We start from the raw sequence: 12,724 nt of genomic DNA, 5'->3' as shown, positions 1-12,724 counted from the left end.
AGGGTTACATAAATTCTTAATAATTCATGACTGAGGATGTTTTTCTTCCCAAAAGTCTCTTCTCATCTCTGTCACAACTAATTCATTTAGACCAACTAACTGACTCAGCTTCACTAACAAAGCAAAAACACAATTAACAAGAGAGACTATTGTCACTTCATTTAGAAGGCAGGCACGTATTTGGCTGGGTTGATTACAACAGGGCTTAATGAATCACCTCCATCGAGCCTCATCAGGTCTGTAGTCAGTCAGTTTTGAGCAGATGCTAATCTGGAGTTGAACTGATGAGCAACAACAGCTCTGTGCCTCCTCTGATTTTCTCTTCCTTTTATCAGCTCAATGTAAATTATCTGCTTCCTTGAAAGAGGAAACTTGTCTCCTATCTGATGGTGGTGTATTTTCAAACTCTGAAACGTCTACTTCTGTTTCTTCGGGGTTGGCTGTCTTGTGTTTTTTCACTACCAACACATTAATTATTCTCTAATGTTGTTGAAGAGGGATTGTTAAACCCACACTTATCATCCTAATAAGATCAATTCTGGTAGAGAAAATCAATCAGATGTCCTTATTGGATTACTAACAAATCAAGTGTTTAATGTAAAAAGTAAATGTCAAACTTCCTCAGGAGTCAAAGTCAATGTCGCAAATATCTCAAAAAAGACAATATTCCATTGATAATTGTTAAACTGAGAAAACCAGCAAATCTTAACAATGGAAAGGTTGAAACAAGATATCTATTGCTGTTATGCTTAAGAAACACACAAAAACTGTTGCCATCAGCACCCTGATTTAATATCACTCCAAGAATTTCAAAATACTGTTTTTGCCTGATTCATGTTCTCAAGTAAGGTCACTTTTGCCTCCTTGGCAGACACATTTTCACTTCCCTGCAGTCACGCGGTAGACAGCCGGAGTCTCTCACTCTGTCTCAGATACTGTATATGTCTCTGCCTTCCTGTACTGTAGCACTTATGTCTGGAATACTGTCATATCCATTGTTTTAGTTTTTTGGAACAAATCTGTCTCCCTGGTATCCTCAAGGGCATGGAGGTTGATGTGATTTGTTGATAGAAATAGGCCCATTTCCACACTTTTGTGAGAGCAGACCACTGCAAGGCAGGCTTATTGCCAGAGAGAAAATTGCCGGGTAATATCATTGCACTGTGTTGAGACAGATCAGAGGATTGTCCTCTCGGGTTACTGTGCTCTGCTGGCTGATCATCACATCAATACACATAAGAGGCCATTTGCTGCCAACCGCTACTGCAAAATCACAAAATCTAAGTTATTTTCAAGTTTTTATCTCTTTTAAAATTGCACGGATATGATGAGCCAAACAGAGAAATAAGTAAAAAAATGGAGAAATAGTTAATGAAGTCGTTTAACTTCTAATACAGGACTTTTACTAGTGCTGAGGATTTACATTTTTTTGTCAGTTTTATCCCAAGGTGAATTAAATGTCTTTACATTTTGGGCAAAAAAAGTAGCAAACATATTGTGCTCTGAGGCATTGGTTTCAAAAATGTTTGAGTGGTGATTATAAATAAATATCTCCCTTTAAACCTTCTGACAAGTGCAAAGAGTAAGTATTAGGGCTGTGCGATTATGGCAAAAATCATAATCACTAATATTTTGGTCAATGATTGATATCACGATTATTAAATACGATTAGTCATTGACTTTGAAAATATCCATTTATTGAACTTTAAAATAAATACAAATTATAATTTGAACAGTATCTTTTTAACTGTTAATTACCCTGAGTGTATATTTCAACTGAAAAACCAATACAAAAATAAATTAAATAAATGATACATTTAAATAAAATCAAAATAATAAATACCAATAAACAAGAACAAATATTTTGGAGCGCACTTCCGCAAGCTACTAAACATATATTAATAAGATAAATACAAATAAATTAGATCAAAATAAATGATATAAAATATGTTGCAGTGCACCGTCACAACCTAGCAAAGCAAAATAATCGTTTTTTTTTAGGTTGTTTTCGTAAATTGTGGCAGGCAAAAAAATCGTCATTTGCAATTAAAAAATACGATTAATTGCACAGCCCTAGTAAATATCTTAATATTATTTTTATAAACTTCAGGAAAATGTAGTTTGTTCTTGTTATAATCATTGAACAAAACCCCGTTTGTTAATCATCTAATTAGGCTCAATGACATAAAACAAAAAATAATAATCTCCTGTATGAATGATGACCCTTAGTTAAAGCCCTAGGTAGCTTTCTACATTGTTTCATTCCATTTTTTGTGTCGTCCATCATAAAGCAGATGACAAAAGAGTCTGAAAAAGAAAGACAGGGTCACTGAGTTGAAACCATGTGAATAGTAGTCTGACATGGTGCCAACCTACTGCCTCAGGTTAATGGCTCAGTGAAACCATGGGAGAGACAAAGGTGGTGCTACAAACCAAGTAATAAGCTTTTGAGTGTTCACCTTTTTCTACAGCATGTAAAAAGCCAGAGAGAGAGAGAGATATAAGTGTTAAAAACCAGAAGATGGCTCATTAGTGGTGCAGAAGTCCGCTCCAGGAGCAGAGCGCTGACTTGATCTCACCGCCCTCAAACCCACAGACACACACACACACCTAACTGCTGAGGACAATCAATTCACTGTTTTGAAGCCCATTTCAGGTTCAAACGTTAGTTCTGCCAGAAAGGGCAGGCACTCTGTCCCTCCCTTCAATCGTTACCTATCCCCCCCTCTCTCCCCTCTCTCCCCCTCAGTTCCCCCCATTAGGACTGCTGGAGCCAGGTAACTCCCATGGCTAGAGTAGATAACAGCCGCCATTATCAAATTCCCAGCATTTAAACAGCAGCTCGGCATCGATCACCGTATAGTGCCCGGTTACAACTGCTTCGCCCGCATGGTGCCACAACGGTCTGGTGATCTGATGCCTCACTGTGACAGACTTGTTCTTTTTTTAGACTTGTTCTCATTGAATGCATCATCATATGCTCCCTTGCTCCATCTATCCTTTTGTTTGTGAAACATGAGCTACCTCTCTTGTAGAATCACAGGCACTAAATCCCTAAACCCCTTTTGAAGGTCATCTTAATTAACAAGATTACACAAACAATCAGATTGCTGCGATGGTTCTCAATCAATTAGCTAAACATGTAACGCATGTCATTACAGCGCTAAACAGGCCTGTGCGATGATTGAATATAATCGACTTTTAGCAGAGCCATATTGTGAAGATATGATTAGGGATGTACAAATCCAATATTCTTGTATCAGCGCCAATACTGACCCTAGCAACCGGACTAAAACCAGACTCAGGGAACGTTTAGTCCCAGAGGCAATAAGACTGTTAAACACCTGAACAGTTGAAACAACATCCCTAATATTCATCTGGCTGCTACTTAAAAATTATTTTTAAATTATTTATCTATATATCCTATTTCAATAACTTACATATAGACTCTTATTGCACTATTTCACTTTTTTTTTAAATTATTTTTCTTTTTGTATTACTATTTACACTATATTTGTTCTGTTTATCTGTGTTTTGTGCTGCTCTGTTGGAGAAGCCTGCGACACAAGATTTTCATCGGCATAACTACACTGTAGCTATGTTCGTATGACAAATAAAGAACCTTGAACCTATTATTCGGATCGGTTATCTGCTATGATGTGACCAATGCATTTTCATCATTACTCTTCAGTCACATATATCATGACAAGCTAACTGTCTTGATTGACAGTGTCCAGCATTATATTATCCTCCACAAAAAGGATCCCATAGACCTCACATTGCACAGGCGACATTTTCGGTAAAATTGGTTTAAAAAAAAAAGAAATAAGTACTCAAAAAATTACCATTAAAAAGGATATCAGAATTGGTATAGAGTTAATGCTGTTAAACAATAAGTAATAGGGATGTAACGATATATCGAATATCGCAATAAATAAATGTCTCAATACCGTCGTGAGACTGACAAAATCTACCACAATTTTTTTTAAATATATATATATATTTTTAAACCTTTATCTAACCAGATGGTCCCATTGAGATCATTGATCCCTTTTTCAAGGGAGACCTGTCCAACATGGCAGCAAGTAGGTTACAACATGAACATAAAACAACAGAGAACACAAAAGGACATGGTATTTACAGGGCTACATGTACATACCTAGAGACATTGACAAGTACCAACAGTATATTTATATCTCGCCCTGTCAATAAGCCTCACCTTCTTGGCAAAAACTGTATTGTTTTTGAAGTGGTGGAGAGACAATGCATAGTTTTACCCACTGCTGTCACCCATGGCCAAAGCATATCTCTCTGTCCCAGCAACATCAATACGAAGCAAGAGAGTTTTTTCCACAGCAGGGGATATTGCAAACGCCCAAACATCCCAGCTTCTACCTGGAAATGTGGACATGTCATATTCCTAAAAGATAACCTTGATGATGCTGAGTGAGTTAGAGTTGAGTTACTTGAAAAACTAAAGTGAAACTTGATTTATTCTATTGCAGAGTCTGATTATTATATTGTTGACACTTTAAAATACTACTATCCTACTAAAATGCTGTACAAATCAGATTTATTATTTAATAAAGAAAAAATAATTCAATAATAATAAAAAAAAAAAAAAATCACATTTTTTTTCTTTATTTTTCAATATCGCGATAAATATCATACCGTGGACTTTTTATCGCGATATTATCGTACCGTGAGTTTTTGGTATCGTTACATCACTAATAAGTAACACAAACTCATATAAGCAATGGAAGTACTTTGTTTTTAACATTGATTTTACTTTCATTAGGCATTTAATATATGATTAGACATTGATACTGTGCTATTGATCTCAACCATACTGTCGATTCTCCAAAGTCATCAGAAATTTCGATCAGATATGAATGGCTTTGATCAACAAAGTGTGCCGACTCCTTTTACTGAAACACTTATTTCTCATCCAGCGCACTCAACTCTCTCTCAGTCGCCACACATTGTTCTGAGCTGGAAGAAAGGAGGACCTCGCTCTTCAGATTCTATCACCCTACAGAGGGAGGGCAGATTAAAAAAAAAAAAGAGGCTAAGCGAGAAGGTAGAGTTCCTTGTCCTCTGTTACATGGCGGGACAGTAATGGTCTACAGGAAGAAGCAGGATCCCGTTTCAGAGCAGAACAATAAAGCCTAGAGGCCAGCAGGAAAGGGCTGACTCGGTGATTTTCAGTGTGTGTTTTTGTATTTGCAAGCTTGCATGTATTTTCCTCTGTATGTTAACAGGACAGCTGAGGACATGCAGAACACTATGGCCCCGTTACAGTATATTGACCCAGACACATTACTATACACAGTGGCTGTCGCTCGATCAGCCTTACTGAGACAGGAGTCAACACATTAAACTCCAGCCAGGTAATGCCCTCTGAAGACTATCGATGCATCTTCTAAATGAATAACTATACGCCCAGTCACACATTTGCGCAAACATGTGCATGACGTCTTTCTTTTTCTTCCTTTGGCAGTGATGACTCAAAATGAAGATCACACACAAATGTGCCCTTTAATGGAATGTTGCCTTCGGCTGCTTTCCTAAAAATAAAAAGCACAACAGCCAAAGAATGCTATGCAGTGCGTCTAAGTCCTCGATGTAATGTATTGCATGTTAAGCTGCGTGAATATTGAGTCACATTTGTGTGTCTGAGTGTGTCTTCTGTGAGCATGTGTGTTCCAGAGATGCCATGTACCTTGACAGCAGGCGTGACTCCATCCTCAGTAGTGCTCTGCCCATTCTGTTGAGAAAGCAAATGTGAGAAACAGTCAGAGTGTGTGACAGAGACAATATCACGTGTGTGTGTATGTGTATGTGTATGTGTATGTGTATGTGTGTGTGTGTGTGTGTGTGTGTGTGTGTGTGTGTGTGTGTGTGTGTGTGTGTGTGTGTGTGTGTGTGAGACACAAAGAGCGAGAGAGAGATACAAGAGAATATGTGCAAGACTGTGTGGGTGGTCCACTGTTTCCAGCACTTTGCTCTTCTGCTGGCAAACCTAATAATCTAAGGCCGACACACAAATGCACATCGTTCCCCAGTAGGTACGGCTTGCAAAATAAAGGGTAATCATTGTTATTTGTAAAACAAAAGGCTGGCTAAAGGCTATTTTAGAAAACATGTTATTAAATGGTAGAAATGGGTGGCTAACTTAGGTTTTATGTTACATAATTAGATGTGTATATGATTATGTTGCACACACTGGTAGGACAAGGAAAATGGTAAGCAGAGGAAAGTGGTGATTTTCTTAGATATGATATAATTGTTTAAAAGTAGGGGCCATCATGATGACAATTTGATTCACATTTCATTGCCGATCAAAGGTCTACAGGGAAGCAATACCTAATAAGTAATGTGGGAATTAAGATAGAGGACTTAATCGTGTGGGGAATGGATTATAGTAATTTACACTTGGGACAAAGGAGAGGTTTGTTTTCCCTCTGGACCCCTGGCCATTTAGCCAAAGAGATTGCTTCTTTGTGTGAACTGTTTAAACTAAGATAGGATCCAGGAAAGCAGTGCTGAAACCATCCAAACAAGCTATTAAAAGTCAAATGCAATTTTTGGTTGAATGTTTCAAATCATGACTTGTATTATCAGCATTAGCATAGTACCTACAGTATTACAAACAATAAAGTGCAGTGTATGTTATGGGTCCTATTTTATTTGTTATGATAAAATAAAATATTAGCCCAAATACTTATTTACAGGTAATACAAAAAAATTGAAATTCATATTTACTGTTATTTGTATTCATCAATCCCAAGCCGAGTTCAGCCAAGTAATGTTTCTCAGATTTGGTAAAGCTCCGGCAGAGCTACAGAAGACTACGATACAATACCCTTAAACACACAGTCTGACTAATCCCTGTTAATAGTACATTGACCTTAACATGAACATAAATATTGGATGATAACTGACCCCTAACAATTGTCAAAGAAATCAAAGTCAAGTTTTCTGGCCAAGTGTGAGGACATCGTAAAAAACTACCCAACCCCCTTTTCCGTTTTCACTTCGTTTTCCCATTATAGAGGGGCGACCCTGATTTTCACTTCCTTCCTCCAAGCCCTTTTCCCTCTTCCCTCTTCCTTCAAGACTGCACAAAATATAACAGGCAGTCCACACAATGACAAGCAGTGGCCATAACAATCAAACACTAAACAGAAGGCTATACAGCAGTGCAAAACATAAAGGAAGCACAGGCAATGACAAGGAAGCGACTTTGATAAGCTCTTGTATACTCACAAGGAAATAAAAAGACTTTTCTGCAACATCGGGCAGTTTTATAAACCAATAGTTCATCTGGATGGACTTTAATGATGATCTCAAGAGAGGTAATTACATTTGGGAAAACTGTTCCAGCAATAAAAGCTATAATGTGAGGTGACAGGAGAAATGGAAACAATTAAGCGGCCAAATCGATTTCGAAGTCATGCACAGATGTGTTTTAGGAGTAGTCATTTCAAAGGAGAGGAAGCCCAGTGTGTGTTGTAACAATGGGCCTTGCAGATAAATTCAATCTCAAATCGAAATCTTCCCAAATCAGTCCACATAATTACTCTTCCCTTCCTCTCTACTCATATGCCATCAGTCAGGGGTGTGTGATAGGCTTTCTTTAACTCAGTGCTGTGAAGCCAATGGTGTGAATCTTAAATGTGTAAGGGACACTGTCTGAGTGTCTGTGTGTGTGTGGTCAACAATTCCTTCCCGACGTTGCTGCTCAACACATTTCAACCTCATTAGCTTTGCATGGTTGATCCAAGTGGCCCAGTTAATGGTGCTTTCCCTCCCCTGGGCTTCCTGAATGAGAGCACAGGCAGGCACAGCCCCATATATATGCTCAAGACGAAGCAGTTAATAAACAAACGTGACTTAGAAAACAACCCAAGAAGTGCATGAACTATACTGTGCAGACATACATATAGAAATAAGCAATACAATATGCACACAATTTACTGGAAGACATTTCACGCCACAAGCATGCTGTAAAAAGATTTATAGACCAACGTATTAAACCTGACAGAGCCAGACGGAAAACCTTTTAATTTCTCACAGGACTCCTATGATTAGGCAAGGTAAACAATCTCAAGAGCGCTGATGCTGTGTGTGTGTTTGATAGATAAATCTGTGTTTTAACAGCGTGATTAGAGCAGCAATGCCCTGTAACTAGGCAACTAAGAAATACAATAACCATTCCTTTGTCTGTGCATGTACTATCTGTGTACACTTCTTGTAATCTCACCCGCCAGTGAGAACTGACAGCAGGTCAATGCCAGAAAATAAACAAGCGGTATTTCTAGTAGTCTAGTTTAATATCTGCAAAAAGGCTCCTTCCCAACATAGGCAGACACACCGTCTTGGCTTCACTCACAGGTTAACTTTTAACTCTGAAGTTCAAAAGAAAGACTTTTTTTCTGAGAGCTGCTATCAGGCAAAGGTTTTTGTTATCACATGCCCACTCAGCCCTGCTCCACTCCCACAGCTCTGCTCAGGTGTTCAACACGTGACACCCAGATTAGCTGCAGCTAAACCTTTACCTGCATTGCACGTACACAAAAGAGAAAAAGCACAAATGTGAACTACACAGCTTGCACACACTCACACAAGTACTAAAGTGTGCACTGCTGACCACACCTGGTTTGCAAACATGGCACACATTCCTTATGTCAACCCTATTTTCTCCTCTACATGGCCTGTTACGTAATAGCCGAAAAATGAAAAGCAATCTTTCTCCTCCGCCATCAAGGCTTGTACAATCCTGCTCCTAACGTCTTGGCTTATCCTGTCTCTCTTTGAGGCAATTTTTTCTTTTTAGTTTGCTAGGTTTCTTCTCCTCTGACAATAGATGTATATGACTTTAAGCCACAATTGGTGGACTGGGGTCTAGATGCCAATCGATTGAAAATGTTATACGGGTGAGATTTCACATAGAAGTTCAAGTTGAAAAGCAGCCAGTTCAGTTCAAAGCGATAAAAAGAGAGGCTGAAAGGAAAAATAATGCATTAGGAATTAATATAATATAACAAATTCATAAGTGGGCATCAAACAAAATCAAATTGAACAAAACAATGGTTGTGGACAGAAACAAGCTAAAAAGGTCTCATCAAGATACAAAAACAAGCAGAAATCAAAGATGAAGTTCAAGTGTTTGCTTTGTTTGTTTACCCATTTACCTTGCTGTCAGCTAACCCTTTCCAAGTGGGAACTAAAGCTTTATCTATGCTCTTTTCAAAGCCACTAGAATCCTTTCACAGAAAAAATAATTTAACCTCGCAGAACGATGGTCGCTAGTCTACTGCTGCCTCAATGGTCAGTCAGTTTGTGTCAATGTGCGTTATTGGTGGTTTCTATAGTTTCACAAAAGTCCCTCGATAACAAAACAAAAAAATCAGATCAGCAGCGCTAGACGAGCATCCCCAACCGCCATCTGTTGTAGATAATACACTGACTATGGATAAACATAGGGTACTGGTCCACTTTTAAAACATTTAAACTTTCCATTTACAGGATTTGGAACCATTAATATTTTGGAGGAAATCTAAACACTGACAGAAGCATGATTCCGATATTTTGCAGGAACGTGCATGGCCAATGCAGGTGGTAGTGACTCAACTGGGACAGGATGGTGATGATTTGTTGAAGTGCTTTTATCAGAAATGATTCACTGAAAAGTTAATTCATAACAGATATGGTTTGATGATGAATAAAAGGGCTCGATCCAACTAATTTGAATAGCTCTATTCATTGAACGCTTGCTTTGCACCAGCTTCACAAAAGCCACTATATCAAATGTTCCCTTCATGACACCTTCCAAACAAAAGCACTTGCACAAAGAGTGATTGGGAAACAAACTTCCCATCAGCTGCCAAAACACAACAACACACACTCTGTTTGAATACATGCAGAAGAGAATGGTTTCTTTGATGGATTATGTATCTTCTGTCCTTTATTTTCCAAATCTGCCAAAAGTTTGTCTCAGTGGCTGTCCCATCTGTCTGTATGACAAGCAGACCCTCGGCTGTGCCACCCGCTTGACTCTCCCAACATGTTCGCTGGCACGCCTCCAGACTCAGTCGCTCTCTCTGCTCAATCAATCTGAGCCCTGAGCCATTTCTCTCCGCCATCAGGAACCCAAGGGTGCAGCTGGCTGGTAGGTTGGTGACAGAGATAAATGGCACGGATCCCACATTGACTGGCGTGTTCAAATCAATTACAGATACTGGATTTTGGTGGACATGGGCAGCCAAAAGTAATCTCTCCTTATAATATATATATATATATATATATATATATATATATATATATAGGCTGATAACTATACTCTATCTTTAGCAATGAGCTCACATACTGGTTACCAAAGATGTGTGACTATTACACATTCCCAAGGCAGGGTATTTCTTACAGTAATAAACCTGCACCCTTCACAGCTCCGCAACACCATCTGTTCAGCTGTTATACGTTACTCAGCCAACTCATATGCTGAAGAATTCTGTAAATAGTAGAGTTTGTGAACAAAAAAACTGAACAACAGTGTTGTAAAACTGCTTCTTTCTGCACTATTTGAAGCTTGACTCATTCATTATAAAAGCACCGGTAATTACATCGGACTGATCTTCAATTAACTGTGTCTGCAAGAGCACAATAAAGAATATATTGTAAGTTCCCCAATAGTGGAAGTGCTCTACTAGTTCATTGCATAACGTAATGAGTACTTGTCTTTCATGAATTAGGCCTCACATGTTATGAGAAAACTCAGTTTTCATTAAATTCTTGGAAATTATTTCCTCAGCTTCGTCATCAAACCGGAGGTTATCTAGACAGAGAGATGGAAAAATAAGCCTAATTTATAAATCAGACTGATCTCTTGTACAGCTGATTGAGGACAATGTGTTATATTGTGTGCCGAGCTGTTTATCAGAGAGATCAGACCTACAAAAAATTGCCATGACAGCTCGCTTCACCTGCTTAGTCTAATGACTAATTCAATTGAGGATTTCCTTAGATGACCCTAAGGATATTGTATTCGAAACGAGGAAAACAGATTTTTTTTGGAAACCTGTGTAGCCAAATGTGAAACAGATTGCATCTGCGCAGCCACTATCTGCTCATCATAACCATAATGTGATAGATGCATATTCACTTAGCAACCATCCTGTTCAAGAGCCAATTGAAGAGTTCATGAATAATAATGCTATCAGAATAAAAGGGGTCTGGATACACAAGCATCACAAATCTCTATCGCTTCCCTTACCCTAAAAGCTCTGGAAAACATTAAATCTTTCCATGCTCAACATTGTCATCCTCTACCTGTTGTGTAGTATTCAGACACAAAGCAGTTTTTCACCTCTGCAGAGGATACACACACTGCCACAGCAAGAGACTGGTGGCACAAGAGTGGGTGTTAAAGAAACTGTACATCTTTAGAATAAGAACAAGGAAAAAGAGTAATTCTGCAACACATTACTTTCACTTAAAGTACACATAGCAAACGAAGAGCTTGCATGTACCCCTTTTTTAAGTTTGTGATACATGTGTGAGAATACTTTTGAGATTTCCTTTAGTTCACACATAGGTTGTTTTTCTCTCTGCTGATGGAGCTTTAAGATGGAGTTGTGCTAAAGCTCCAGTGAAAGCCTACACATTTAAGTATTTCAGAATTTAACTCTGTAATCTACTTTGGGTGCAAATAGAAAACGCTTACATGAAGAGGTTACAATTAAACTTTCCCTAAGATATTCAGGACTGCCAGTAATAAAAAAGGAAAGTCTCCAAAGTGTGGGATTCAAGTGAAATGGACAAACTATTTATGGGATAATGTTTTGCATTTCTAATGTAAAACCCTTGCATACATTATGAATTATTAATTGAGTTTATTTCCCCCAGCTAAGTATGAAGGCTATAGTTTGAATAACTTTTTCCAGAAAGTGGCAACACCTTGAATCGAGGGCTATAAGGTGCTCACACCTTGTGCGCCATTTTACCTGAACCAATCAAACTCAATCGAATAAACTGGTCAAACAATGCATGCAAAAAATAGCGTCGACATATTTCACCTCTCATTACCTCCGTTTCGAGCTGCACTAGTTCCATGGTGGGCCATGGCTCAGCGATCTGAGCGAGAGGCATTTTCGCAGGATTCTCAGTTTCCCAGTAGCAATTCGGTCGGTGCCGCTCCTGTCAACTGCAGTTCACCAAGAAGCTCCTTCCTCAGGTCGAAAGTCCAGGTGGAGTGGTTTTATCAGCACGTTGCTCTCTTATTTGAAAAGGAGGCGCGCATGCAGACGCTGCACGCGCAACCAAGGCTTTACAAACAATTGTAATCCCTGGGTTTGACTCCGGTGGCGGCTGGCCACTTGTTTGTATATATCGAAAGTGATAATCCAGTTGAAAACACCATGAACCAAACAAACCCTCTTGTCCGTTCAGGTACGCGCGTTGACTATACTCGGGATTTTTGGTTTGACAGGCGGGAGAGCAAAGCCAGGCTGCAGTGCGGTCCGGATAGACCCGTGCGGGAGGCTCGTGCCACCTGAAGGAATTAACCAGAGTCCGTGCTGTCTTGGCAAATCGACACCGTATCAGATCTTCACGGCTTCCTCCCCTTGTGATTTATCCCAGGTCCCAACAGTGTGCGAGGCGATGCGCGCAGAGACCTCAGTGTAGCTCTATAGTACGAGCAGGCTCAAACTCGAGCTGGGAT

At 39.1% G+C, this 12,724-nt stretch overlaps 1 protein-coding gene across 2 annotated transcripts in view; it reads right to left on the bottom strand.

Moving 5' to 3' along the window:
* Nucleotides 1-12,724, bottom strand: part of rps6ka1 (ribosomal protein S6 kinase a, polypeptide 1) — a 46,488-nt gene extending 33,764 nt beyond the window's left edge. The window contains exons 1-2 of one of the 2 annotated variants that reach the window (XM_079691979.1): nucleotides 12,088-12,724; nucleotides 5,723-5,767 (exon numbers count right to left, since the gene is read on the bottom strand). In XM_079691979.1, the coding sequence (XP_079548105.1) occupies nucleotides 5,723-5,767; nucleotides 12,088-12,150 (108 nt within the window). In that variant the 5' untranslated portion in view covers nucleotides 12,151-12,724. The remainder of the gene's footprint in view (nucleotides 1-5,722; nucleotides 5,768-12,087) is intronic. The other variant, XM_079691981.1, reaches the window with a different exon arrangement.

Source organism: Notothenia rossii, assembly GCF_949606895.1.
Source record: "Notothenia rossii genome assembly, chromosome: 7".
Taxonomy (NCBI): Eukaryota; Metazoa; Chordata; class Actinopteri; order Perciformes; family Nototheniidae; genus Notothenia; species Notothenia rossii.
This window is presented reverse-complemented; position numbering and strand designations above follow the sequence as displayed.